The sequence below is a fragment of the Lonchura striata genome, chromosome 13, assembly GCF_050655825.1.
Source record: "Lonchura striata isolate lonStrDom1 chromosome 13, ASM5065582v1, whole genome shotgun sequence".
In the NCBI taxonomy this organism is placed as follows: domain Eukaryota; kingdom Metazoa; phylum Chordata; class Aves; order Passeriformes; family Estrildidae; genus Lonchura; species Lonchura striata.
In genome coordinates this window covers 3,562,723-3,590,106 of record NC_140715.1, presented here as the reverse complement: position 1 = coordinate 3,590,106, position 27,384 = coordinate 3,562,723, and the positions used below count along the sequence as shown (strand labels likewise).

Sequence of the window (27,384 nt, the reverse complement as noted above, 5' to 3'; positions counted from 1 at the left end):
CTGGGAGAGGAGCGGGGCTGGGAGAGGAGCGGGGCTGGGAGAGGAGCGGGGCTGGGAGAGGAGCGGGGCTGGAGAGGAGCGGGGCTGGAGAGGAGCGGGGCTGGGAGCGGAGCGGGGCTGGGAGCGGAGCGGGGCTGGAGCGGGGCTGGGAGAGGAGCGGGGCTGGAGCGGAGCTGGAGCGGAGCGGGGCTGGAGCGGAGCGGGGCTGGGAGAGGAGCGGGGCTGGGAGAGGAGCGGGGCTGGAGAGGAGCGGGGCTGGGAGAGGAGCGGGGCTGGAGAGGAGCGGGGCTGGAGAGGAGCGGGGCTGGGAGAGGAGCGGGGCTGGAGAGGAGCGGGGCTGGAGAGGAGCGGGGCTGGAGCGGAGCGGGGCTGGAGCGGAGCGGGGCTGGCCCCGGCACGGCTCCGGGCGGCCGCAGGACGCTCCTGCCCCGCCGTGCCCCGGCCCGGCCCCGCTCTCTGGCCCTGGCACCCACCAGGCATCCCCCTGTGCCACAGCTCCGCACGGCGCTGCCCGGGACACCCTGGCACGGGGGTGTCACACAGCACCCTGGGGTGTCCCAGTGCCCGAGCTCCCAGGGGCTGCTGCGTCCCGGATGCCCAGATCCCTCCTGGACCCGCGGCGGCTCTGAAAGCCCCTGCCAAGCTGGGCCCGTGTTTCCTGCTCCTCCGGAGCTGCAAAAAGTAGCTCCAGCGTGGGAGAGGCACAACCTGCTTTCAGCAGCCGCCAGCAGCCTTCCTCCTCCTCCTCCTCACTACCCGTGCCAGGCTTGCCAGCACTGGGGTGAGCATGCACCGAGCTGGCACGAAATGCAGGTTAATAAGCAAATGCATTGGTGAGGCTGCAGGCAATATCATGCTGGCTTAAACATAAATCAGTGTTTAATTAGCAAGTCTGGCTCAGCCGGGGTCCACCCACTGTTCTGTAACGTGTTTGTGCCCCACAGGCACAGCCCAGCCTGCTCTGGGTGCTGGGAGCTGCTGGATGGGTTTCCTGTGGCAGGAGGAGCCCAGGGGTCTCTCCATGACCCCCACAGCGAGGGCCAAACCTGGGAGCAGCAGGAGGAGGTGCAGGGGCTGCAGCGTGGCTTGGCTTGGTGGCAGCCAGGGCAGCGACAGCAATGCCCGGCCAGTTCTGCTGCTCCCACTGCACCCCCAGAATGGTTCACAGCATCTTTAGGATCCCAGAATCACAGACTGGTGTGGGTTGGAAAGAACCCCAAAGGTCACCCCCTGACATGGGCAGGCACACCTTCCACCATCCCAGGCTGCTCCAAACCCCAATGTCCAACCTGGCCTGGGACACTGCCAGGGATCCAGGGGCAGCCACAGCTGCTCTGGGCACCCTGTGCCAGGGCCTGCCCACCCTCCCACGGGACAATACCTAATTCCCAATATCCCACCTAACTCTGCCCTGTATCAGTATGAAGCCATTCCCTGTGTCCCGTCTCTTCATCCCTTGTCCCCAGTCCCTCTCCAGCTCTCCTGGAGCCCCTTTAGACCCTGGCAGGGGCTCTGAGCTCCCTGGAGCTTCTCCTCTCCAGGTGAGCACCCCCAGCTCTCCCAGCCTTTCCCCTGCCTCACTCCAACACTTGTGCTCAGCACAGACCTTGCTGCTGCTGCTGCTCTGACCCAGGTCACCCAGGTCCTGATAAAACCACAATGGTCACAGTGACAACAGCTGTGACAGGTGACACAACACCACCGGAGGCTGCGAGGGTGGCAGGGGAGCAGCACCGGACACCCGGCCGTGGTGTCCATCCGCTGTCCACCCTCTGTCCATCCGCTTCCCGACACCCACTGGGAGTGCAGTGGGAGGTGGGATGGCCCCTGGAGCTCTGTGGAGAACCAGGGCCAGGGATGGCAATTCCAGCACTGCCCTGGCAGTCTGTGCCTGTGCCTGACCATGAAGAAAGGGATTTGGGGGTTTGAAATCCCACATACACACTCCTTCTTGCACAAGGCCACCACACCAGTGAGCACTGCCCATGGCAGGTCCCCTGCAATCCCTGTGGGCACAAATGCCACCTGCAAGCCCAGCCCAGCTCAGCAGTGAAGGGTTAAGTGCCAGCCCAGCTCTGCGGGAAGTTTTCCTCTCCTCCTTGCCAAGGTTTAAATTTAGTTCCTGCATGAACCCAGAGGACGTGGGCATCGGGTTGCTCTGGGATTGGCAGTGCTGGGGAGCACCTGCTGCTGTTTCATAGCAAAAATTCCCCCAAAAGCTGGGACTGGGCTGCAGCAGCAGCACTTGGGGTGGGCAAGCTGCAGAGACCCTCGTGCCATCCCACCACTAGCTTGGGGTGCCCCCAAAAAAGACATATGGTTGCAGTCCTTTGGTCAGCTCCTGTGAATCCCAGGGGTGCTCCATGTCCGGGCTGATCCCAAGCCTTGAGTTTGCTCCTGGCCGCTTGGATTGGCTGTGGGGGAGCTCCTGCTTGGGGTAGGGTGAGTTTAGGGGAAAGCCCAGCGTGGGCACACCATTGCTGTGGCGAGGCGGGAGCGGCACTGGGAAGGGATCCAGGGTGGGGAAAGAGCTGCAGCTCGAGATCCTGCCGTGCCCTCAGCACCAGGGATAGGACATCCCCAGAGGGGTCTGCAGGTCTCCCCCGCTCCGGGGCAGCCCAGGCCGTTCCATGGGGTCACACACCCGGGAGCTGTATGGGATGCCCTGGGACCTGTCCTGCGGTTTGGGGAGAGCAGGGCGGGATGAGGGGCAGGGATGAGTCGGCGGCCCCCGGCAGGTCCCCGAGGCTGGGGGCGGCGGTGGCATCCCTGCAATGCGCTTGGCATCGGCTGCCCCGGCTGGCGCTGCCCGAGTCCATGTGATCCGGGGCTTGCCCTGTGCCGCCGCCGGGTCCAGCCGCCGGGACGGCGAGGGAGCCAGAAGGTCGAGCCAGCGGCCCCGGCAGAGCGGCCCCAGCCCCGAGCAGGGCTCCCCGGCACCGCCTGAAGCCCCCGGGCTCCTCCCTGCCACCATGCCCCGCGGGAAGAGGGACCCGGTCCTGCTGTCCCCCGCCGAGCTGCCCGGCCCCGCGGCCGAGGGTCCCCGCGCGGCCGGGGGCGGCCGGCGCTCCGCGGAGGAGGAGGAGGAGGAGGACGGACACCTCCCGGGGCTGCCCCGCGACGACCTCACCAAGAGCATGTCGAGCTCCTCCGTGTCCTCCTACCACTCCGCCCTGTGCTCGGACGGCACGGAGACCTTCAAGGACTGCCTGGAGTTCCTGGACGAGGAGGGATCGCCCGGCCGGGCTGCCCCGGGCCGCTGGGCTCCGGCGGGGGCCCCCGGCGCGGCCCCGCCGCCCGGCCCCCTCGCCCGCCCGCAGCGGGCTCAGCTGTCCAGCGCGGCTAAGAATAGCCCAGCGCCGGGCCAGGGGGGCAGGATGGGTCCCCTCGGTGGGGACCGGCAGCCCGTGCCGGCCGCGGCCGCCGGCGGGGAGCCGGCCGTGCCCCGGCAGCCCGGGGCGATGCTCGCCGGGGCTCCCAGCGACTCGGACGAGGTGGACGGCGAGGTGCAGGCGCTGACGGCCAGGGCTTTCCGCAGCCTCTCGGGGCTCCCCGGAGCTCGCCTCGACATGTGCAGCTCCCACACCTCCTCCAGCCTCTCCAATTCGCTGTCGGAGGACGGCGGGCGGCCGCGGCGGTGGCCGGCGGGCGCCGGGGAGCCCCGGGGCGCGGTGACAGCTCTGCACGGCCGGGTGGGCTGGCCTTTCCCCGCCGGCGTGGACGGGGAGCTGCTGGGCAAGGAGCAGTTCGAGTGCGTGGACGTGGAGCTGGAGAGCGGCGAGGCCAGGAAGGGACACGGCAAGAAGAGGACGGTGCCCAAACGCCAGATCCTGCTGAAGAGGAAGGAGAGGAAGGAGACGGGCTTTGGCCCCCGCGGGGATGGCCCAGCGCCCCAGCCCCCTGCCAGGAAGGAGCCCCCCAGCAAGGGCAGAGCCGTCGGCGAGGACTTCAGGCTCAACTACCAGCAGTTCATGAAGGCGGCGTCCCTGGAGGCCGGCACCGACAGGACCAGGGCGGCCTCGAGCCTGGTGAAAAACGTCCTGGCCAAGAAGATGCAGTACGAGCAGCGCATCAAGATGGAGCAGAAGGGGCTGCGGGGCAGCTCGACCTCCTCGGGGCCGTCTTCCGCCGGCACCGACCTGCTGGGGGATGGTCTGGAGGGCAAGTCCAGCTCGCTGTCCCGCTCCGACTGCAGCTTCTCGGCCGAGGACCTGCGGAGCGGCGGGATGCCGGTGGCCACGGCGGCCGCGGGGAGCACCGCCACCACCACGCATCCCACCAAAGGCGTGGTGCTCAGCGAGGAGACGAGGGAGACTGTCTGCAACCTGAGGAAGACTTTCAACGAGCTCAACCAGAGGATGAAGTACCAGGAGGTGCTGGAGGGCCGCTGGCTGCCCGCGGCCGCGGAGGAGCACGCGTCGGAGAGGATCTGCTACCAGCGAGCCCGCGCCTTGTTCGAAGCCCAGCCCGGGGTGGGGAAGGTGCTGGATGTCGCCCCCCGGTTTGCGAGGGCGCCGAGGCCGTGGCCCAGCCTGAAGGAGCGAGCCATCGGCCGCATCCATTCCCAAGGCCTCCCATTCAAGGCCGAGAGCCGGGCGCTCCCCGCCACCCCGCCGCGCCGCCCCTTCGCCTCCTCCCGGGCGCAGGAGGCGAGGACGCTGCCGCAGAGCCAGCCACAGAAACCGCCAGCAGCGCCCCGCCGGCCGCCCAGCCCCGGCACCGTCCCGGTACCGCGGGGGTCCCCGCCGGCCGCGCCCCCCAAGCCGGAGGAGAAGGGGAAGGGGCGCGTCCCGCAGCCCCGGGACGTGCGCAAGCTGGTGAAGAGCAGCTACAGCCTCAAGTTCGGGACTGCCGGCGCCTCCCGCGGCACCGCGGCACCGGCGAGCAGCGGGGAGCCGCCGCCAGCCACCCCTCTGGTCATCCACTGCACCTCGGTCCGCCGGGAGCCGGCGCCGGAGCCGGCGGCTGAGGAGGTGCCGGCAGCCCCCGGCCGGGAGCCGGCCCCGGCGTGCGCCGAGGGGCCCGCGAAGGCCCCGCACAGCTCGCCCATCAACATCACGAGGGTCCAGGCCACGCGGAGGGGCGCGGCCCCCACGGAGGAGCCGCCGGCATCGCCCCCGCGCCGGGAGCGGAGCGAGCTCCGGCTGCCGCCGCGGGCCGAGCGGCTGCCACACGTGGAGACCCACCTGCACGTCCTGCTGGGCCGGCCGGGCCCCGCGGCCGCGGAGAGCTCCCCGGCCCCGGGCAGCGCGGTGCTGCGGGCAGAGAAGACCGTTCTGCTGCCGCCGCCGCCCGCGAGTCCCGCGGAGGGGAAGGAGGTGCGCGGCCGTGGCGGCGGCAGAGCTCTCCCCGCTGCCGAGGGGCCGGAGCCGCCGGGGCAGCGGCCCAGCAGCGGGGACAGCCGGGACCCCCGAGCCGGAGCCCCGGGCGGCAGCAGCGCCCGGCCGCGGCCTGCGGAGCCGGCGGCGAGGGGCGCGGCAGAGCCCGGTGCCAGCGAGCGGAGGCAGCAGCAGCCCGGCGGCCGGCGGGTGTCGGTGGGCAACGGGCTCTCTGCCGGTGGCACCGGCCCCGCCGCCCCGCTCCGAGCCGGGGACAGCGGCGAAGGCCTCCCCGGGCGGCTGCCGGAGCAGAGGGAGACCTGGGAGCGCCCGCCGCAGTGGCCGGCGGCTACCGAGCCCTACCCGCCTGCTGCCCCGGCAGAGAACTCCAACTACTTGGCAATCCCCGAGAGAGCCCCCAAATCCACGCTGATGCCAAAGCTGTCCTCGGTCCCCAACCCAGGCAGCGCATCCTTTGGGACCCACTTTGTCCCCAGCTCATCCAGCGCCGCTTTTGGGGCTCCCTCAGCCCCCAACCCAGCCAGTGCCTCTTTTGGGACCTCCATGGTCACCAATGTGACCAGCTCATCCTTTGGCTTCCCATCAGCCTCCAGCCTGGCCAGCACATCATTTGGGACCCCCTTAGTTTCCAACTCCAACAAGTCTTTTAGGGCCCCTCTGGTCCCCAACCTGTGCAGCACATCCTTTGGGAACCCCCTGGTTCCCAATCCATCCAGCATGTCCTTTGGGAACCCCCTGGTCCCCAATCCATCCAGTGCATCCTTTGGAAACCCCCTGGTCCCCAATCCATCCAGTGCATCCTTTGGAAACCCCCTGGTCCCCAATCCATCCAGCATGTCCTTTGGGTCCCCCTTGATCCCCAATCCATCCAGTGCATCCTTTGGGAACCCTTTGATCCCCAATCCATCCAGTGCACCATTTGGGTCCCCTTTGGTCCCCAATTCATCCAGTGCATCCTTTGGGAACCCCCTGGTCCCCAGTCCATCCAGTGCACCATTTGGGTCCCCTTTGGTCCCCAATTCATCCAGTGCATCCTTTGGGAACCTCCTGGTCCCCAGTCCATCCAGTGCACCATTTGGGTCCCCTTTGGTCCCCAATTCATCCAGTGCATCCTTTGGGAACTCCTTGATCCCCAATCCATCCAGTGCATCCTTTGGGTCCCCACTGATGCCCAATCCATCCAGCGTGTCTTTTGGGTCCTCCTTGGTCCCCAGTCCATCCAGTGCATCCTTTGGGAACCCCTTGATCCCCAACCCGTGTAGCCCATCCTTTGGGTCCCCCTTGGTCAGCAACCCAATCCCCACTTCCCTTGGGCATCCATCAGTCTCCAACATGGCCAGCTCTTTCTTTGGATCCCCTTTTGTCCCCCACCCAGCCAGCGCTCCGCTGGGAACAGGTACCTATCCCCTTCCTGGTGGGGAAGTGCCCTGGAGCAAGCCCAGCCCTGAGCCCCCCCTGCCCCGACCCCCCGAGGGCTCGGCTGCTGTGGGGCCCCCAGCCCAGCCCCACCAGGAGGAGGCTCCTCATTTCCTCAGGGGGACCGATGGCCCCTCGCCGAGTGGGAGGAGCAGGCAAAGCCCCCCCAAGCCCTTCTCCGCAGCCGTGCCCGCCCAGCGGAGGATGCTCGTGGATCCCAGCAGCGGGAAATGCTACTACGTGGAGCCGCCGCGGCAGCCCCAGATGAAAACGCTCTACGACCCCGAGACCGGGCAGTACCTGGAGGTGCTGGTCCCACCGGTGGCATCGCACACCGGGCTCTACCAGGCACCTTTCAACCCGCTGGTCATGGCCCCGGGGGTCTGTGGTCCACCCTACGCACCCTACGGCGGCTTCCCGGGGCTCCCGGCGCCGCCGCCCTCCGCCCCGTCTCCGCCGCACCCCTCGCTGCCGGCTGCCGACCCCGGGACCCCCGGCTCCGCTGCCAAGGGCGAGGGGCCGTCCCCTGCCGGGGGTGCTGACTGCGGCTACCTGGAGAGCCCGTACTACATCCCCACGGGCATGCGGGCCAGCCCCGGCCCCGAGCAGCCCCCGGCCCGCGCCAGCCCTGCCGCGCCCGAGGGCTCGCTGCTCCGGATGTGACGGGATAGCCCCGCGGGGATGGATGTCCCTTCCCTTGGCCCGGCTTAGCCCGAAGTCAGCATCACCCCTGGCACGGGAGAGCCTCCCCGGCCACGGCTGAGCTGGCAGAGCGCCGAGGGGTAACGGGCACCGGTTGGACTTCACTGGCTTCTCATGGAAACGGGGTCAAAAAGGGTATTTTCCGGTGTGAGCACCTTGCAGCCCTAGGGGGACATGGAGTGTGGGCCCCGGCCAGCAAAGGGACCAGAGAGGCCCTGCTTCCCCCTGTCCTGCCAGTCCCATCCCAAGGATGACCCAGGCTGGTTCGCACAGTGGGGTGATGACCTGGCCACCCCCAGCACCCCCAGCCACGGCTGAAGCACAGACACCCCAAAACAGTAATAAAAATGTTGAAACAGCTTTAAATCTGCTTATTCATCCTGTGCTTGTGTGGTCTGCAAAGGGAGGTGAGAGGCTGAGGCACGTGGAACCTGCAGTCCTTCTGTCTGTCTTGGAGTGTCCACCAGAGAAATCCCAGTCCCGAGGAGCAGGAGGGGACTCTGCAGCCGTCAGTGAGCCCCAAACCCCAAACCCCAGCCCTCAGCGCCAGACCGCAACCGTCAGCCCCAGCCACAACCATGAGCCTCAAACCCCAGTCCTTAACCCCAAATCCCAGATCTGAACCCCAAATCCTCATCCAGCTCCAGCCCCTGTAGGTCCACACCATCCCAGGAAGGACTGAGGTTGGGGAGAAGGGATCAGGCTGAGTTACAGGATTGAGTCACAGCAAAAACCTCCTGCAGAGGGGGCGCTCGGTGGGGGACACCCCACGCACAGCCCCCTTCCTGCCGCGACGCCCGGGTCGGACGGGCTGCCCCAGCCGGATGCAGGTGTGTGCTGGCCGCGCCTCAGCGCCGCTCGCCAGTCCCGGGGGGTTTATAGCCCGCCCCGGGGTTTATAGCCCGGCCGGGGGGTTTATAGCCGCCCCACGCCTCCGCCCCGCACTTTCGGAGCGCGGCAGGATGCGGGCGGCGCTGGCAGCGTGGCTGGTGCTGAGCCTGCTGGGGGGGACAGGGGCCGAGGACACCTGCGGGGACCCCCCCACCGCCCCGTCCCGCTCCATCCCCGCGCCCCAGCTCAGCCCCGAGGAGCGGCTCTCGCCCCACATGCCCGAATCCCTGCGCTGTGACGCCTGCCACGCCATCGCCTTCCAGGTGGGGACCGGGGACACGGCACCCCGAAGAACTCCTGTGGAGAGGCTTCTGCCTGGGGAGATGCTGCTGCTCCTCTGGGGCACGGCCCTGATGGATATTCCCCATCAGCACCTAAAAAAGCCTTTCGGGGCTCTTCATGGACGCACTGACCCAGATGTGCTTCCTCTGCCGGGGCCGCACAGAAGGGGGTGCAGAGCCCAGCCCCACTCGGGAGCATGGTCACGGACAGGCTGCCGCTCTCACTGCCCGGATTCTGCCTTTTCTCACCCCAGATTGAGGAGCAGCTGCGCAAGGCAGAAGGGAAGGTGGGCAAGAAGGCTCTGAAGGAGTCAGACTACATAGAAGTGCTGGAGAGGAGCTGCTCACAGGACTGGGAGAGGTGAGCAGGGTGTCCGTGCGATGGGGGTGTCTCCGGGGATCAGGGTGATCCCAGCTACAGGCGAGTCCCCAGGGGTCAGAATGTCCCCAAGGACGGCGGAACTCCAGGGAACAGAGTGCCCCGGGGGTGTCCCCAGGGACCATTTTGCCTCCAACCCCCTCTCCCCGCAGTTACGGGGTGCTGGAGCTGGACGGCGAGAAGCGGCTGTCGGGGCCGGGGCTGCGGACGCAGCAGCCCCTGAGCGTGCTGGTGTCGGGGGGACCGTGGCCGGGCAGGTGAGCCGGGGATTGGCGGTGCAGGGGGCCGGGCGCCGTCCCCTCGCCGCCGGGTGACCAGCACGGCTCCTCGCAGGCTCTCCAAGCTGTGCCACGGCTACGTGGGCGAGCGGGGCGAGGCGCTCATCTACGGCGCGCACCGGCGGGGCCCGGCCGCGCTGCGGCAGCTGCTGTGCCACGGGGACAAGGGACCCTGCGCCGGCCGCAAGGAGCGCCCGGAGCCCCGCACGGCGCTGCAGAACGAGCTGTAGCCCGGCGTGGTTAATGCTTAATGCCCCGGTGACCTTCGGAGCCGACTTCGTCCCCGGCGGGAGCCGACACGTGCCGGGAGGTGGGCGCCTTCCCGGTGTCGCCCGTCACCGATGTCGCCGCTGTCGCTCGACGCCCGGCCCGGCCGTGCCAGCGGCAGCGCGGACTCCGTCCGGGCGAGCCGGGAATTACTCTGTAACCCGCGGGCTCTAATGTTTCACCTCGCCGCTGCTTCGGGCGGGTGCCGCCCCAATTAAAGGAGTTAATGGCTGATCGGCGCCGGGGCTGCGCTCGCCGGTTTCACAACCCCCAGCCAATGGCCGCCCTCCCGCTGCCGCCGCCACCGCCCGGCCGGGGACTAAAGTCCTTCCCACGGCCATAAAACCCCCCGGGACAGCGCCGCCGGGGACGCGTCGGAGGATGGGCACCCGCTCAGGAGACCTGGCTCAGCCCCAGGTGAATGCAGGCGCCGTCCCTGTCCCCATCCCTTCCTCGGTGTCATCCCAGGTCGGTGGGGAGGGAGGTGGTGGCCAGGGACACTGAGCCCAGCGATGGCCAGCTCAGGGGCAGGATGCCCTGCTGGGGCTGGCAAGGGCCAGGGTGAGCCTGGGGACTGCGGTGAATGGTGGGACCAAGGGGACACGCTGGAATGCTGCGGCTGGGACTGGCTGTGCCACCCTTTCCCATCACCTGCAGGGGGGATCCCCCTCCAGACTTTCGAGGAACAAAATACCACGTAGGGATCGGTGGGTTTGGGAGCCCAGACCCCTCCTGGGGGTCAGAGCGGGCACGGGGTGGGACTGACAGGAAACACGCTGGGCCATGGCCCGGTGTCACCCGCATCCCTCAGGGCAGAGCCCAGCCCCTGTCCCGTGGGACAGCTGGGTCCACACTGACCCAGCTCCCGCCTCGTCCCCACCGCCAGAATGGGAACTTGGCTCTGGCCCCCGCGGGCTCCCTGCACACCCCTGGGAAGGAGCTGCCTGCGGCGGGCAGGGTGAGTACCGGGGCACCCCGCGGGCAGCACCGCACCCCAAATCCATCTGTGACACACCTGCGGATGGAGGGCAGCCAGCCAGGACCCCTCCCATCCCTGCGGGCACAGGGGCTCCCATGGGGCAGGGTGGGGTGCCCATCCCTGCACGCAGCCCCAGGGTGAGACAGGCTGAGCTGTGTCCCCACAGCAGGACCCTGGCACGGGCACCAGGCCCCCCCGGCCAGAGGTGGACATGCTCTACAGGATCGAGGATGTGCCCCCCTGGTACCTCTGCATCCTGCTCGGCTTCCAGGTACAGCCTGGAAAGTGTCAGACCCCAAATCCCCATTCCCCACAGTGTGGGGCACCCCCCAGCCCCACTGAGCCCCCCTCACCCCCCAGCACTACCTGACCTGCTTCAGCGGCACCATCGCCGTCCCCTTCCTGCTGGCCGAGAGCCTGTGCGTGGGCAAGGACCAGCTCACCGTCAGCTACCTCATCGGCACCATCTTCACCTGCGTGGGCATCACCACCCTCATCCAGACCACCGTGGGCATCAGGTAGAGCCGCGGCCCCGCGGGCCCCCTGCCCAGCCCCGGGCCCGGGCGCAGGCATCCCTCTGTCCCCGCAGGCTGCCGCTCTTCCAGGCGAGCGCGCTGGCCTTCCTCGTCCCCGCCAAGTCCATCCTGGCCCTGGAGAAGTGGCGATGCCCACCTGAAGGTGAGGGCAGGGGGGTACAGGGGGTGTCCGGCTGCTCCCCACCCCCCGGCACCACCTCACTGCCCTTCATCCCCAGAGCAGATCTACGGCAACTGGTCACTGCCGCTCAACACGTCCCACATCTGGCAGCCCCGCATGCGAGAGGTACACCCTGCTGCCACCCTGCTGCCACCCTGCTGCCACCCTGCCACCACCCTGCCGCCACCCTGCCGCCACCCTGCCACCACCCCGTGCACCCCGACTCCCTGGCAGGCTGCTGATGCCCTCTCCATGCCCTGCAGATCCAGGGGGCCATCATAGTGTCCAGCCTGGTGGAAGTGGTCATCGGGCTGCTGGGGCTCCCCGGGGCCCTGCTCAGCTACATCGGGCCGCTGACCGTCACCCCCACCGTGTCCCTCATCGGACTCTCCGTTTTCCAGGCGGCTGGTGACCGGGCTGGCTCCCACTGGGGCATCTCTGTGCTGTATGGCATGGGGACACGGGGGACATGGGGGACAGGAGGGCAGGGTTGTACAGCACAGAGCAGGAGGATGTCAGGGGCACGAGGTGATGCCTTGTGAAGGCTGACCTAGAACAGAGACCAGACACAGTTAAAGAATAAAGAAGGGGTTTATTAAAAGGCATCAATGGATCCACCTTGGGCAGCAGAAGAGCCCAGCCAGGGCTACACCCAAGATGAACCAAAATGATCACAGAATGGACGACCGGTCACAAGGTCTCTCACTTTTATAAGTAATGGTCCATTTGCATATTTGGGTTAATTGTCCAATTACAGCTTCAGGATATAAAGTCCCATCCTCCTTGTTTTTCTCTCTTCAGCCCATGTTGCTTGTGCTCTTGGGCCTGAGATTTGGATCATTTGTCCATCATCCCCAGCTAGAGAAGGAATTTTTTTATCTCCCTAGTTTGTGAAGAGAGCTCACCATCCCATAATATGAAGCTCAGAACTGCACACTAAAGCAGCACAGAATCTGAAAAATAGAAAAGCCAAAACCTGAGCCATCAGAGGGATCCCGTCTGTCTTTCTCCCCAGGACCATCTTCCTGATTGTCCTGTTTGCCCAGTACCTGCGGCAGGTCGCCATCTGCCTGCCCGGCTACCGGCGGGGCCACGGCTTTGTCCTGCTCCGCATCCAGATCTTCAAGATGTTCCCGGTAGGGACTGGCTGAGAGCGTCCTGGGGCGGCCCCAAATTCCCCCGTTCACCCCCGCGTGGGCTCGGGAGCGGTGCGGGAGGGTGCCGGTGTGTGCCCCGCAGATCATCCTGGCCATCATGCTGGTGTGGCTGACCTGCTACGTGCTGACCCGCACCGGAGTCTTCCCCAGCCGGCCCGAGGAGTACGGCTACAAGGCCAGGACGGACGCCCGCGGGGAGATCCTGTCCGTGGCACCCTGGTTCCGCGTCCCCTACCCCTGTGAGTGCCCGGCAGTCCTGGGTCCCCCGATACCCCTGGGGGATGTGGGGACCTGGCGCAGCATCACCGGGGCTGGGGAACAGCCGGGGGGGCCCAAAGTGGCACCGGTGAGCAGCGGCTGACGACTCCTGGGCTGTCCCCAACACTGACCTGCCCTGCCCCCGGGCAGGCCAGTGGGGGCTGCCCACGGTGACCTCAGCAGCCGTGCTGGGCATGTTCAGCGCCACGCTGGCGGGCATCATCGAGTCCATCGGGGACTACTACTCCTGTGCCCGGCTGGCAGGAGCGCCCCCGCCCCCTGTGCACGCCATTAACAGGTACAGCCGGCTGTTGCCCCCTCCACGGTAGCTCACTCGCTCCGCGGCATCCCTGGACACCGGTCAGGGATGCTGCCGGAGAGTGGGACGGGCACCAGCCCGACCGTGTTGCTCCCCAGGGGCATTTTCACCGAGGGCATTTCCTGCATCATCGCGGGGCTCTTGGGAACCGGCAATGGCTCCACGTCCTCCAGCCCAAACATCGGCGTCCTGGGCATCACCAAGGTACCGGGGTCGGGGAGGCTCCCGGCTCGGCCGAGGGGCGCAGGCACCGTCACCTGCCGGTGTCTCTGTGCAGGTGGGGAGCAGGAGGGTGATCCAGTACGGCGCCGGGATCATGCTCCTGCTGGGCACCATCGGCAAATTCACGGCGCTCTTCGCCTCCCTGCCCGACCCCGTGCTCGGCGGGATGTTCTGCACCTTATTCGGTAACTGCCTGCCCCAAAGGCAGCCCTGGGCCACGTCCCCGGAGCCGCGGGGGTTGGTGAGCCCAAGGGTGCAGGGCTGGTCTGGGGGGCTCCTCGCACCCCAGCGCGGCCGGGGCGGCCCCCGATGCCCGGCCCAGCGCGGGCCCCTCCGCCTGCATCGCCGCGTCTCTGCCGGCAGGAATGATCACGGCCGTCGGCCTCTCCAACCTGCAGTTCGTCGACATGAACTCCTCCCGAAACCTCTTCGTGCTGGGCTTTGCAATGTTTTTCGGGCTGACGCTGCCGAACTACCTGGATTCCCACCCCGGGGCCATTAACACAGGTACCGCCCGCCAGGAAGAGCCGCAGTTCTGGGAGTTTGGGGAGAGAGGAGGGCGGATCTCCCGGCGTTCGCCTAGCCGGGGGAGCAGAGGGGAAATCCGGCTCCTCACAGCACCCCTGGCTCCATGCCACGCTGTCGCAGGTATCCCCGAGCTGGACCAGATCCTGACGGTGCTGCTGACCACGGAGATGTTCGTCGGGGGAACCATCGCCTTCGTGCTGGACAACACCATCCCGGGTAACCGCAGCACACGGGCCGGGGAGGGGAAGCAGCGGGGCTGCGGCAGATTCCTGTTGATTTAGAGCTGCCGGAGGGGACGGCAGGGCCGGGGGTGACACTGGACACCCCGCAGGGACGCAGGAGGAACGGGGGCTGGTGCAGTGGAAGGCAGGAGCGCACTCGGACAGCGCGAGCAGCGCCAGCCTGAGGAGCTACGACTTCCCCTTCGGCATGGGCGCGGTGCGGAGGAGCCGCTGGCTCCGGAGCGTGCCCGTCTGCCCGGTGTTCACCGGGTTCAGGGCCCGGCCGCGGGGCAGCGGCAAGGCGGCCGCAGAGGGCCCGGACGGCGCGGACGGGGGCTCGGTGTGCACCAAGGTCTGAGCCGGGGGAGGTCCCGGGAGGTGCCGCCCCAGCGCCCGAGCAGCCGAGCCGAGCTCCCGGGGGCCGTCGGGCTTCGGCAGCGCCCACCAAGGCCGAGGCCAAGGCTGCCGGTGCTCGGCTCGAACGCGGGGCTAGGGAAACACATCGCCGCTCTTGGGGGACACCCCGAGCTCCAGGGTACAGCCTGGGGACCGCCGCCCCTGCCGTGCTCCACCCGGAGCTTTAGCTGGCCGAGGCTCGTCCAGCGCTTGCTGGGGCCCGTCAGCCGCATCGGAGCCAGCCAGAGCCCGGGGCCAGCAGCTCCCACCGGGGACACGGATTTTCACACTGTGCCCTCGGCTCCGGCAGGGTGACCCAGCAGCTGGCACGGGCTCTGCGTCGGGCAGTGTCCAAACCAGCGTTAGGATGCCTAACTTAAGACGATACATTAAATATGATAAAATATGCAAGTGCACGTGCCCCGCCGGTGTCTGTGCTGCCTCCTGCACCGTTCCCTCGTCCTTTGTGCACCGCAAAGGCGTCAGCACCTTTGACCGTGCTCCTCCTGGGCTGCCAGGCACGGAGACACACTGGATTTCTTCCAGGTGGGCTCCGCCTGAACCCGGTGCCGTGGGAGAGGCAGCTCAGCACAAGCCCTCAGCACACCCTTCCTGCCTCGGGAGTTCTGGAGCGCTGGCTCTGTCCTGGCTGTGCTGGTGACACTGCCCCATGCCACCGAGGTGCTCTCAGCTGCACGCAGAGAGGTGGCTGACCCCCAACACAGCAGGGTCAGGCCAGTCCTTGGCCTGGATTTAGCACCAAAGTTGAGCTGAGGCAACATTGCACAATCCTGTCACAGCCCGAGGTGGCGCCGTCACACACTCACTCCCAAGCCTGAGCAGGGAGAGAAGTGATAAAATCTGTTAAAAGTGAAGATGAGGGGAAAAAACCACCCCAACTTAAAATAAACCCCAAGGGATGCAAATACAATCAGTCCCCACCTCCCACGAGCACCAGCCAGGCTCTGAGCCCCCTCCTTGCCTCCTGTCCTGGCGCTGGTGCCCAGCATGGTGTCAGTCCATGACACCTCTCTGGCCAGCTGGGTCCCCTCCCATTTCCTTGTCCCCCAGCCCAGCCTCTGGGGCTGGAGCAGGACTGAGAGGAAGCCTGGGGGCAGTGCCAGTGCTGCTGAGTGCTGGGTGCCACCACTGCTGCTGCAGTCACACCCCAAACCCAGCAGGGTTGCCATGGGCAGCGGCAGCTCCTCCCCGGTGAACATCCCAGGGCTACGGAATACAGGAGAGGGATAAGCCCAGCTCCAGGAGAGCAGCACGGCCAGGGATACAGGAGAGGGATAAGCCCAGCTCCAGGAGAGCAGCACGGCCAGGGATACAGGAGAGGGATAAGCCCAGCTCCAGGAGAGCAGCACGGCCAGGGATACAGGAGAGGGATAAGCCCAGCTCCAGGAGAGCAGCACGGCCAGGCTGGTTGCTCCACACGCCGGCTCCTGGCTGCTGCACTCAGCTGCCACCACGCCGAGGTGACAGTGGCCATGCTGTGGACAAGCTGCAGCCACGCAGGACGCAGGACTCGCTGGTGGAACTCCCACTGCAGGTAGAAATCAGCTGTGTGTTGTTTGCTGACCTTTCTTTTTATTTAGGAGCTCGAGTCTAAACTCTCCCCAGGTCAGTGGAAATCCTGGAGTTTTACCAGCTCTGTGCATGGGAAGGGAAGGCAGTGCCCAGCATGGAGCTGGGGTAATTCCGTTATCATTTTGCAGAACAGCAGCAGAAGGGGTTGGTGCAGCTGAGCTCCCTCAGGAGGGAGAGGCTCTCCTGACACAGCGAGGTGGTTCTGCTGCAGGGCAATACCTGCGGGAAGGCCCCGCCTGCCCCTGCCCATCCTGCAGGGCTGCAGCTCCAGCTGGGCCCCTTCCTTTGATCCGAGTTTAAAAAGAGATACTAACAGCGAGGCTGGGCTGTCCTGAGCAGGGTCTGGGCTTGATCCTTGTGGGTCAAACTCAGGATAGTCATTCCATGACAGTGGATGGGGCTGGAGAAGCTGTTGCAGCTCGCACTCGACTCCAGTTTGGGGCTCCTGTGCCAAGCACCGGGCAGCAGCTTCTGAGAGCCCTCAGCTGCTCCCAGGGCTTCCAGCAGGGCCAGCCTGGGAACAGCCTGGGAAAATGATGGGAGAGCATGGAGAGGGAGGAGTAAATTCCCATCCCTGGAAGCGTCCAAGGCCAGGTTGGACAGGGCTTTGAGCAGCCTGGCTCTCTGAAGTCTCTTCCAACCCAGAGCAGTGATTCCATGAAGAGTCCAGCTTCAGCCAGGATCCGGGGCCATCGGTTGCACACGCTGCCAAGTGAGTTCCCATGCCAGATGCCCAGTTATGAGACAGCCACCACATCATTTCTACTATTATTTATTTTTTTAAATATTTTTGAAAAAATATAATTTTTTTACAATATTTTCAACTTAAACACTATTCACACTGAACACGTATGGCAGCTTAACCTACCCAAATATGAAGTTTAAGAAGCCAAAACTGTTCTAGCTTTATTAAAAGAAAAAAAAAACCAACAACCAAAAAACCAAAAAAAAAATCCCAAAAAGTTGTTGTGCTGTAGACTATTGTGTAGTGATGATTAAACAAAGCAAGGGAAAAGCACCACTCAAATCACTAATGCTGGGGTTTGCCTGGTTAAATCCAGCTGTGGGGAAGTCGGATGCTAAGGGTTCCATAGGCAGTGCTGTGTGGGATGGCAGGAACTGGGATGGATCTCACACCTCCCTGAACAGCAGAGAAGGGAAGGTTTCTAACATGGTCACACACTGCAAAGGACAGGGAACTGCTTCCTCCCGATCGCCTGGATGTTAGTTCAGGAGCTGAGATCTACGACTCTGTACAGGTCTGTGAGGTTTGGGTTAAGCTCATGCTGCTTCCCAGGATCATGATGTTTTGTAAGGGGGGAAATTAACATTAGTAACAACACTGATACCTTAAAGGAAAGTTAGCTAATTTGCATAACAATCAGATCTCCTCACTTTCACTTGGAAGTTAAGGCATTATCAGGTGCAAGCTAGCACCAGTTAACACATCTTTAGTTAAAAACAGACCATTCACCGCAAATTCCAAGTCCTGTTTAAAAAGTCAGAGTCTGCAGAAGGTTTTATTAAAGTGGTACTTTGTCTCAACTTGACTGGTGCTTCTTACCTCACTGCCTCCTTCGCACAGAGCCAGGGCCCAATTATGTTTTCATTAAACTTTTGACAGATTTACTTAATAACAGTCTCAGCACTTTTATTGAGCATGCAAGACTAACAAAACTTTGGCAATGCATAAGTGTAACACAGTGACAAGAAGAGAGAGCTTTTACAATTAAATCTTCTAATACTGGCTTCACAGTGTGGAAATTGTGCTACATCCACCAAAAGAGGGCCCAGTCTACTCAAATGTTTAAGTACTTCACCCCAGGAACAAACTCCTTTGCGTTTGGATTCAGATTACTCTTGACCTGAGGAAGGGAAGAACAGAAATTGAGGTGAATAGTTATTTTCAGCTTCCATTTTCAAGCTGAAGATAATGAGAGGCAAAAGTTTATGGATTTAGAGTAACAATCAGGTATACAATAGGCTTCTTATACTTAGCAGCAGTCTATGATCCCCAGAAAAGCCTGTTCCACTGTGCTACTTCCCTGAGTTATCCAACCTTCCTTAGCACCACCTGAAGTTCCAGCTGGATGAGGGCTCAGGGAATAAGCAGCAAACCACAGGCATGCACCAAACACAGCAGCTTCCCCTCATGCTGAAATAGCCTTTTCTAAAGTTGAGCTGTTAAAACATGCCATGAGGTGTTTAAATTTTGCTTATTTAAGCAAGAGGTGACTTGTTCCAGGAACTTCAGCCACTTCTGGGAATTTCTTGTGTATGAGCACTGTATTGATTTTTTACATGTCTCTGTCTGTGACTCCCCTGTCCTGTCCCTTGGCAAGCTGCTGCTGCTCCATGCCCTGCAGTTTGAGGTCGGCACCAGCAGCTTCAAAAGGAGCTCTTTATCACAAAGAAATGGAGGACTAGGCTTTTCTGATCTTCACTGAGGCTGAAACTGCTGCCTGCAGCTGCTTCAGCTTGGTAAAGTTAGGGTCTGAATCTCAGAGCAGCTGTGTGACAGGATGGTGTGGGGTCTGTGCTCTGTACGAGGAACTGGGGGAAATTCTGTGAGGGAAAATAAGCACACACAGCCCTTTCCTCTGGGTTGAGCTTTGCACAGAAGTCACATGGCAAAAACAGGGGAATAATTACAGTTTAGCTGCTTTCCCCTTCCCTAGAATTGCCCCAGGGATCTGCTGTGGTTCTCCCAATCCCAACCGGACCCTGGGACAGGGCTCAGACCTGCCCAACGTGTCAGTGGCTGGCAGATGCCCAGTGACCCTTTCCCAGCCCTGGCTCCACTCAGTGTCCTTCTTTCAAAACATCCCACCCACTCCTGGAGTTGTGCCATGGGAAAAGCTCCACGTGGGTATGAAGAAAGCCACCAAATAGGTCACTGGGCATCTGCCTTCATCCCATGAAGACACCTCCTTCCCAACTACCCTGCACAGCCAGGCAGCCTTTACCAGACTCCTTCCTGCTGGAAAGAACTTTCTCTTACAATAAGCAGCAGCAAACCCCAGCCCTGCACAAAGACTTGAGCTTCAGAAATAGAATGAGAAGCTGAACTTACCACCAGATCCTCCAGCGATGAGCTGTCACTGATAACAAGGTCATTGAACTGGTCCTGGATTTGATCCATTGTTTGTGGGAGATCACGGGCTGGAATAAACCATTCATGCTCCTCCTCCTCTTCCAGCATCTCCTGGAAACAGCGCTCGATAAATTCTTCTTCCCACAACTCCTCTTCAATCTGTGCAATGAGAAGAAACTGCTTCAGCAACGGATCTGTTGTGAGCTCGAGGGGGGCTTGTTCCCAGGTGTGTGCACCCAGCTGACCTCCCCAGCTGTCCAGCAGCACCCCAGCCCCACGTCCACGCAGCAAGGACATCAGTGCTTTGTCCAAGGGATTGGGCTGCAGCTGAAAGGAAGAGGCAGGAAAACCCCCAAGCCCCAGCTGTTTTGTCTGCAGCTTGTTATGACCTAAAGGAGAAGGAAAATGTAGGTCCCAAGCAAAAATTTCAGCTGTACCAACTAGTCTGGACTGAGCTCACTTCAAGTATGAGGAAGGGAGCTGTGCCAACACACAGAGCCAGGGAACACTCCCCAGGAAAGTGTCCTGTGGGACTCCTGGGGAAAAAATAACCCCTGCCTGTCACCTGGAACAAGCAGCCTCTCCTCACTGCCAGTGCGTGCTCACCCACTGTGCTCTCCTGGGGAAGCCCACCTGATCCCAGCAGCTGGGAGGAATGCAGCCCTGCTGTCCTGGGAGCAGGACAAACCAACCCAGGCAGAACTGACACACAGTGCAGAGATTAAAGCAGTTTTCCTTGGTTGTTCAGTAAACAAGCTTTGGAGCAAGTTCATCTTACAAATTTTCCATGTTCTGCATTAGAGTGTTGAGGAGAGGAACGCAGGGAAACAGAAGCTGGTGTGAAGGACTTGCCCAGACACAAGGGAATGGAAAACTGATTCAGGACAGGTTTAGAAGTTCACTCAGTGGAAACTGGAACAAGTTTTCCCATCTACCCTTCACTCTGAAATCAAACACCTCCTCAATCCTGGAGTGGAAATTCAGTTACCACAAACACCAAATTAAAAACATTAACACCAGATTATCAGGACTGCTGTGCAATCTGGGTCCTTGGCCTTGGGGCAAACACACCCATGAGCTCACCTGGTGCTCTGAGGAACAGGGACTCATCCCCACATGCTCCGAGCCACCGCCCAGGCACTCCAGGGGTGCTGAAGGCTGACTCAGTGATTCCCCCAGCAGCACTCCAGTCTGGGTGGCACCTCCAGCAAGCACTGCCTCCCTCCTGCTGTGGGCACAGGGCCACAGGCTCCTGTTTCACAGGGCTTGCCCAGCTCCAGGGGCTTGGTTACAGGTCTGTACCTCTACAGGTGCCTACATGGCAACTCCAGCAGTACTAAATAACATTTAATTTTCCAAATAGCTGGAAATTAGGACTGCCTGCTTTTATTTTCCAGCTCCAGTTTAACTCACTGAGGCTCCCAGAGGGCTGTGTCTGCAGCAGCAGGTAACCAGGCTGCCCCAAGTGTGTCTGTCTGAACAAGACCCTTCACCCCCACACTCCCACCTTTCCTCTGCTCTGACAATGGAATCTGTGCCTGAAAAATCATGGCACAACTCCGCTCCTTCCCAGAGAACTACACTCCCTGTATGGTAACTGTGGGACAGTTCCTGGGAAAAAAAACCACCAACAGGAACCAATCCACGAGAGGAGAGAGAATGGAGGTGTTGTGAGCAAACCTGACTCTGAATGAGCTCTGAGCTGCTGGCACCCTGAGGATCCCATGATGGTAGTTCAGCACCCAGCACAGCCACAGCTTCTGGAGCAGGCAGCAGCTCTGGAGAGCACAGAGCAAGCTGGGAATGGGAAAGGGGTGTGGAAAGAGGTAGGGTGTTCCCAGTCTCCAGAGCAGGAGAGAAAAGTGTGACAGAGGCAAGGTGGCAGAGGAAGGTAAGGTTTCCTTTCCACCTGAGAAGGGAGCTGTAAGACTCAAGTATTAAAATGAGCAGCTGTCACCCAGCACCCTGCGGAGCAGCAGTGCTGTTCCCAAGGCAGGTGTGCACCTGGAATTCCCCAGCTCAGCACCGGGGCACTCAGCATGTCCACACACGAATGCCTCCAGGGCAGCCCTTCCCAAGTGCCACATACTTGTGTCAACTCTCAGTTCTCCCCTCCCTCCTGCAGAAGCAGGCAATTTATGGATGCATTAGGATGTGCTGCACTTCCTGTACTTTCCACCAGGACTACAGAAGATCAGCATTTAGTGCCAGAGCAAGGGATTAGTCCAGAGAGCCGATCTGGTACTTCCTCTCCAAAGGACTGTCAGTGGTGGAGCCCAGCTCTGTCCCTTCAGCTGGGAAGTGACCCAGGACAGATGGGCCACTGCAAGCAGGGAATGACTTGCCTGCCTGTTAAACTCCTCCTCGTTCTCCATCCACATGTACTCAGCAAAGGGGTTGTCATCCTCGTGGGAGTGCCCGTTGATGATCACATCCTCGCTGATGATGCTGGGGCTGGTACTGCTGCGACTCGGGTCCTTCATGGCTGCCACTCCAATCCCAAACCTGCAACTGAGGAGGGCAGCAGTTAACACCTGCAGATTCCCATTCCCTGCCCAAGGCCAGCCCAAGGGAATGCAGCTGCACCCGCTTCTGGAGGCTCCAGGCAGCCCTGCCCTGACTGCAGCAGAGCTCTGAGATCACAATAAGGAACAGCATCACAAGCACCATTCCCATTGTGTGCGGATTCCAGGGACAAATTCATTTCCCAAACTGAACCTCACCGAAGCCAAGCACCACAGCCAATGAAAAGTGACAGGAAAAAACAGGAAGCACACGACCTTGCCAGTAGGAAAATATTTAAACACTCAAAAGGAGAATTTGTTTTCCAAAGCACTTTTAAGTGTTGTGTGTGATGGCACGAGCCAGGTTTCACAGCCCTTTCCTGCTGGGAAACCTTGCAGGGAGCAGAAACCACGAGGAACTGACCCTGCACAGGGTCACCTGGAAATCTGTGTGCTCTGAGGTGACACAACATTGCTGCCCTTCTGTACCATGCCCAAATACACAGATCAACACTGGAAAAGCTCAGTATTTGTTGGATACTAATACTGGTAGTATCACTTTTCTTTAAACAGAATGCAAAATGAGGCAATGTCTTTAAAAAAAAAAAACTAAAAAAACAAAACAAAAAAAAAACCTGACCAAAAAATCCATGACTCAAATAAAATTTGAATGTTTTTCTCATGTTAGAATTCACAATGAAAGTTGCAGCAGTGAAAATATTTTTATTTTATTAAGAAAACTTCATTGTCTGCATATCAAAAAGTGACTTCTTCAGAGAGGAGGGCATCAAAATACAGTCTTGTTGTTACTGAGTACAAGGGCTTATCAGGCAGCACCCCACATTTTCTCTTTGTATTCCAGTCGGTCCTGTCATCTAGGGAATTAATGCAAGTTTTGGTTCAAAACTCTTGATAATACCAACTAAAAATCTGCCACATCTGTGTGACCAATTAAGAAAAGCACACAGAAGAAGAAACCTGCCTGGCTTGCTCTGTTCCACAAATCCTTTGATTTGTTTCTCAATCAAAGGCAAAGCCCAACTCGGAAGTCACTGCAGCTCCCCGGGAAGGGAGCAGATGCCTGCAGATTCCACTGCGTATCCCACCAAGGGAAAACAGGTTCTTTTTGATGTTCTTTCAAACAAACTTGCTGAGGATTACTGGCAACATTTACATAAAGCAGGAAAGGACCTTGTGTTTTAACACCCCAATTCAAGCCTGAAATTGCTTTAAGCCACTTCAGTTGTTCCCAAGCCAACACATGGGATGGAGTACAGGAAATAAAGCCTAAAAAACCAAATTTCTTCCCCTGCCTGGCCCCTCACCACCTTTTACTGGCATGTGTTTTCACCTTATCTTTTGTGGAGCTAGTCTTGATATTATTGTTTTCCTGAAAGTAACTGCCTCACCAGTGAGGAACTCTGGCAGCTTCTACACAAAGGTGACTGTACACAAGTCCAGAACAGTAAAAATAATTTAAAAAACCAACCCAAACCCAACAAACCAACCCTACTCGTTTGTGTAAAAGCTTGGAGGGGTAATTTGTTGAATCACAGGCCAGCTTTCCCATTTCTGAAGCGTTCCCACCAGACAGGAGCTCCAGCTTTAGGAGCAGGGGAGGAAGTCCAGCTGGGACCAAAGCAGCTTTGTCCACCACTGCCCAAGGATGATGGAGATGATCTTCAAGGAGCCAGGCTCAGCCTGAATATTTGAAGTTTATCTGATGAAGCCCTCAGTCCAATCATGCCTTTTCCACAGGGCATGACCACACTCACTTATCCTGCAGGAACACTGAGGAAGCCCCAGGTCCATCCCTCACTCACAGCACTCCTGATTTAATTTTTTGCAGCTTCCAACAGAACAAATAAACCTTCCAGAACAAATAAACCTCCCCATTTCTCCACCTGAAGACACACACCAGGTTTCTGTGCTCACGTGCGAGGACAAGCTCAGTCTCGTTTCACCAGTACTGGTACAACCTTTTCAGTCAGGGAATTCTGAGGGGAAGAGCCAAATGCCACTTCAGTCTTGCAAAAAGTCCCAATCTAAGCAGGTTGCTGCAGGAAACAAGCCCCAGTGCCAGGCTACACTGCTGCTAGGAATAAAAATAACCCATTTTCCATCTGGGAGTAGGTGGGAAGCAGAGGAGTTCAAAGCTCCTCACTCTAGAAGAGGAAATGTAACGTTGGCAGTGCTAAGGAACAGAAAACAGAGAGAATTTTGCCACGGTGACACATTGTGAGGTTCTGACCCAAGTTCCTCTGGGATTTTGGTGTGGAGTGGGGGTGGTGGAGCAAGCACACTGCAAGTGCATAAGGAAATGACACAAAAATCAGGATTTGTATCTTTGGAATGATGTCAGAAATAAAAAATTCTGTAACAACAGGCTTTCAGTTAAGCCTGAGTTGTTTTCTGTATGCAGTGGGGAGATTGTTATTTCAGAACATCACTACGGCCCATTAATTCACCCATTTCCCTGAATTTTGCTGCAGTTACAGCCATGAAGAGCCCTTGACCATCATTAAAATTCAGAGCTTTGTGACTGAAGAGTCTGCATTTAAAACCCAGTCACGAAAGAAGATTATCCACTGCCTTCTCCGGAGGTGAGGTCAGGCCTAATTCCATGCAGCAACCACAGGTCCTCACCCACCACAGAAAAAAAGAGAGTAATTAAGTAAAAAAATTACGGTATTTCCTTTAAGTACTTAAAAATAACATAGTTTTAGTGAGAGATGAAGATTAAAGGAAGGCGTTTTAGAGCAGCTCGGCCAGAAGTCAGTGAGTTGTTTATCACCCGGTGATTCCTCCTGCGAATCGACAGCGCCGGCCCAGCTTCTCCTTATCTATCGAGATTAGCACACGGCTCTTATCACCCGAGCTGATTATAACCGTCTAATAATTACACCCGCCCAACAAACAGATTTCTTAATCAAATCCCCGCGGGACGCCGGCGCTATCAGCCACGAACGCCTGCGAGCGCCGCGCTGGAGGTTACCGAGCGCGGCCGCCTCCCGCGCGGGGCTCAGCGGGGGTTGCGGGAGCGGCGCCCCGGCACGGACGGGGCCCCTCGGCGGCCGCCGGAGCCGCTGCGGGCCGCGTCTGGGTAGCAGCGGGGCCGCCGCCGCGAGCCGCTGTTGTCGGTAAGCCGGGCGCCGGTAACCCGGGCCCCGCGCGGGCCCCGCTTTGTTCGGCCCCCGCCGCCCCCGCAGGCCCCGGATGGCGCCGCAGACAATACCGAGGGGCGGCCCCGCCGCGGGGGGTGGAGGCCGCGGCCCGGCGCCGCCTCAGGGGAGGGGGCGGCGCCCTCGAGCCCCCGCGGCGGGGCCGGCGGTGCGCGCCCCGGGCCGTTCCCCGCCTCTCACCTGCGGTGCGCAGAGGAGCCGCCGCTCCGCCGTGACCCGCCCGGACCCCACCGGACCCACCGGCCCCGCTCCGCTCCGCTCGGTCCGCGCTCGGCCCGGCCCGCCCCGCTCCGCCACACACCGCCGGACCTGACGTCACTTCCGCCAACGCTGGGCCCCGCCCCCTCTCCCCCGGAAGCGGCGGCGGCAGGCGCGCAGCAGGCCGCAGCATCGGCGGGGGGGCGGCGCGCTGCACGCCGGGACGCGTAGTCTTTCCCCTCCACGCTCCAGGCGCGCGGCATGCCGGGAACTGTAGTCCCGCACGGTACCTGGCGGCCATTTCGCGCGGCAGCGCGGGGCACGCCGGGAAGCGCAGTCCGGGGGGGCGGCCGCCATCTTGTGGCAGCGGCGGCGAGGGGGCGGGGGCCGAACGGCCCCGGGGCTCACAGCGGGATCGCCGGGCGCCCCGGGGCTCTCCGAGGGGATGGGAACATTCCCCGTTAGCGGGCAGCCCCCCGGCCCCCCCAGCCTCCCTCGAGACCGCAGCCGACCGGGAGGCGCAGGGCCCTCGCCTCACTGCGGGAGGGGATAATGGAACACTGGTGGAACAGCACTCCTGTTCTCGAACTCTGGTGTTTCTGCTCAGGCGCGTGCATTTTAGGCTCTGTATCAGGAAATGGGACAGATTAGACTCTTTTCCGAGTACGTGCCAAGGCTTCAGCCCCATTTACAAAATGGGTTCAAAAAGCCATTTTTATTCTTTTGCTTTTCTCCCTTCTCCTCAGGGGAAGGTGGGAATGCCCTTCCTGCCGCGTTGTGCCCTCATTCCCAGCCTCACAGAGGCACTGATACCAGCCAAATTGTGGAGCCACAAATCCTCCTTGAGCCGGCTGCCCCACACAAACGTGGCGCATAAGTGTCTGGAAATGCCCAAGTGTCTGTGAGTTTATAGCAATTTCATCAGCTACCATTACCAACTTGTTCCCAGGGCCTACGGGCTTCCCCACAGTCCATCAAACAAAAATATTGCAAGCATCATCCTTAGAAAAACAACACCATGCTCTTGCTACTCTTATTTCCACAATTTCCAACTCTAAAAATCCAGCAGGATGTAGTTTTCTCATCTCCAAGAGGCTTCTCTTTCTGCTCACTCCTCACAGCCGAAACTCGTGCCTGAAACAAAGAGCCCAACATTTCACACTCGCCCTCCTGCTCTGGCATTTCCCTCACCTTTCACAGTGCAGTTATTCCCAAATAAGCAGCCGACGACACCAGCGTGCATGTCTGGAATCTGTCCTCATGATCAGTTTTTTCTGGCACCTTTTTCATCAGAAATTACCCAAAGGGCTCTATTCTCCCTGACCTCTGCATGGGAACAGAAGACACTTCACAAAAGCAATGGGTTTGATTTAACTTCTGAGGTGTAAAAGCATCCTTACACTTACAATCACTCACACCGGGGCATACTTTATATTTAAACACCAAACACGAGGTACACGTTTACCTGTTCACAGGTCAGCACTCACACAAGTTACAAGAGCAGCGCGGCTATTAGCTAAAGGCTACTTTAAAAAATTGAATGTAGTATATTGATACATGAATCTTAAATGCACATTGTAAGGAAACTTAAAAGACCTTTGAAATAAATTATCTGCTGCCCTCAGAGAGAAGGGGTGCCTGGTCTGCAGCCACAGCAGAGGGACTCACAACAGCCTCTCGGTGACAGGTGAGTGACAAACACCACCTAACTGGGGCTCCAAGCCCATCTCTGAGTTCTGCTCTAAGTGCAGAGCTGCTGCTGCCTGCGATTTCTTTCAGGGGCCTCAAAGCTTTAAGGTTCTATCAGTGCCTGACATTTAATTAATTTCCTACAAACCCAAACATCACTTTGCATACTAATGAGTGTCGTGTACAGAGCAGTAACTGCTCTCTGTACAGGAATGAGTCACTGCATAGCAAAACTTTTAATTTGGATGTGCTATTTCAACAAACCCTGCACTGGAGCTGCTCCTCAGCACTTCTCCCCTCTCCAGGCTGCTCACAGAACCTGCTGCCCCGCTGGAAGTGGCTCAAGATGTGTGAGGGACTGCACCCCCTCGGGTGAGGGTGCAACACAACTTCACAGCTGGAAAAACAAGTTCTCGAGGCTTGACTTGCAGACAACACAAAGTCCTGTGTCTGCTGGGTGTGTCTGCTTAACGAAAGACATTTTAACCTCATCAACACTCAGCCTCCTGCATGCCAAACCCCTTCCAAGTCCCAGATCCTCAGTGCTGGAGCCTCAGGCTGGAAGAATGGGCCTCAGTCTGTTTTGTCTGCATGAATGGGATGTGGCTTCAGCTTTGATGAGAACACCCCAAAACTCCAGAAATAAAAGTGTCAGCAGAATATACCTACCAGGGTTTTATCAAGTGATATTTTAATTTGTTTGGAAATGCAAGAGGATTTAAGGAAGAGAAAGAAGAGTTATGCAGCAAGCTGCTGAAGCAAAGGTGTTAAAAACATGCATTTTAAAAAGAGCTC

General features: G+C 60.3%; 4 protein-coding genes across 9 annotated transcripts; 3 read left to right on the top strand and 1 right to left on the bottom strand.

Annotated features, from left to right (window-relative positions):
• The first annotated feature begins 1,103 nt into the window (after positions 1-1,103).
• PROB1 (proline rich basic protein 1) lies at positions 1,104-7,817 on the top strand. The gene has a single exon (XM_077786744.2). The coding sequence runs from the start codon at positions 2,775-2,777 to the stop codon at positions 7,416-7,418; it is 4,644 nt and encodes a 1,547-aa protein (XP_077642870.2). The 5' UTR covers positions 1,104-2,774; the 3' UTR covers positions 7,419-7,817.
• A 145-nt stretch (positions 7,818-7,962) lies between these two features.
• MZB1 (marginal zone B and B1 cell specific protein) lies at positions 7,963-9,785 on the top strand. The gene is made up of 4 exons (XM_021543115.3): positions 7,963-8,611; positions 8,884-8,990; positions 9,161-9,265; positions 9,342-9,785. The coding sequence occupies exons 1-4, from the start codon at positions 8,282-8,284 to the stop codon at positions 9,514-9,516; spliced, it is 717 nt and encodes a 238-aa protein (XP_021398790.3). The 5' UTR covers positions 7,963-8,281; the 3' UTR covers positions 9,517-9,785.
• Positions 9,786-9,832: 47 nt separating this feature from the next.
• Positions 9,833-17,467, top strand: SLC23A1 (solute carrier family 23 member 1). Of its 5 annotated transcripts, XM_077786764.2 has the most exons (15): positions 9,839-9,970; positions 10,440-10,511; positions 10,699-10,803; positions 10,893-11,050; positions 11,122-11,210; positions 11,287-11,354; positions 11,492-11,673; positions 12,244-12,364; positions 12,468-12,624; positions 12,794-12,941; positions 13,061-13,166; positions 13,240-13,369; positions 13,548-13,691; positions 13,833-13,928; positions 14,044-17,467. In XM_077786764.2, exons 1-15 carry the CDS (start codon positions 9,935-9,937, stop codon positions 14,289-14,291), a joined length of 1,860 nt encoding a protein of 619 aa, XP_077642890.2. In that variant the 5' UTR covers positions 9,839-9,934; the 3' UTR covers positions 14,292-17,467. The 5 variants fall into 5 exon arrangements, with proteins under 5 accessions (XP_085447214.1, XP_077642890.2, XP_085447216.1 ...); XM_085591090.1 differs by having other exon boundaries at positions 10,702-10,803; positions 13,548-13,928; XM_085591089.1 differs by having other exon boundaries at positions 13,548-13,928.
• Positions 17,468-17,547: 80 nt separating this feature from the next.
• PAIP2 (poly(A) binding protein interacting protein 2) lies at positions 17,548-24,984 on the bottom strand. 2 transcript variants are annotated; one of them, XM_021543103.4, is made up of 4 exons: positions 24,883-24,984; positions 21,362-21,527; positions 18,996-19,175; positions 17,548-17,787 (listed from the first exon to the last, which is right to left on the bottom strand). In XM_021543103.4, the coding sequence occupies exons 2-4, from the start codon at positions 21,497-21,499 to the stop codon at positions 17,722-17,724; spliced, it is 384 nt and encodes a 127-aa protein (XP_021398778.1). In that variant the 5' UTR covers positions 21,500-21,527; positions 24,883-24,984; the 3' UTR covers positions 17,548-17,721. The 2 variants fall into 2 exon arrangements, with proteins under 2 accessions (XP_021398778.1, XP_021398780.1); XM_021543105.4 differs by having other exon boundaries at positions 21,362-21,521.
• Positions 24,985-27,384: the final 2,400 nt, after the last annotated feature.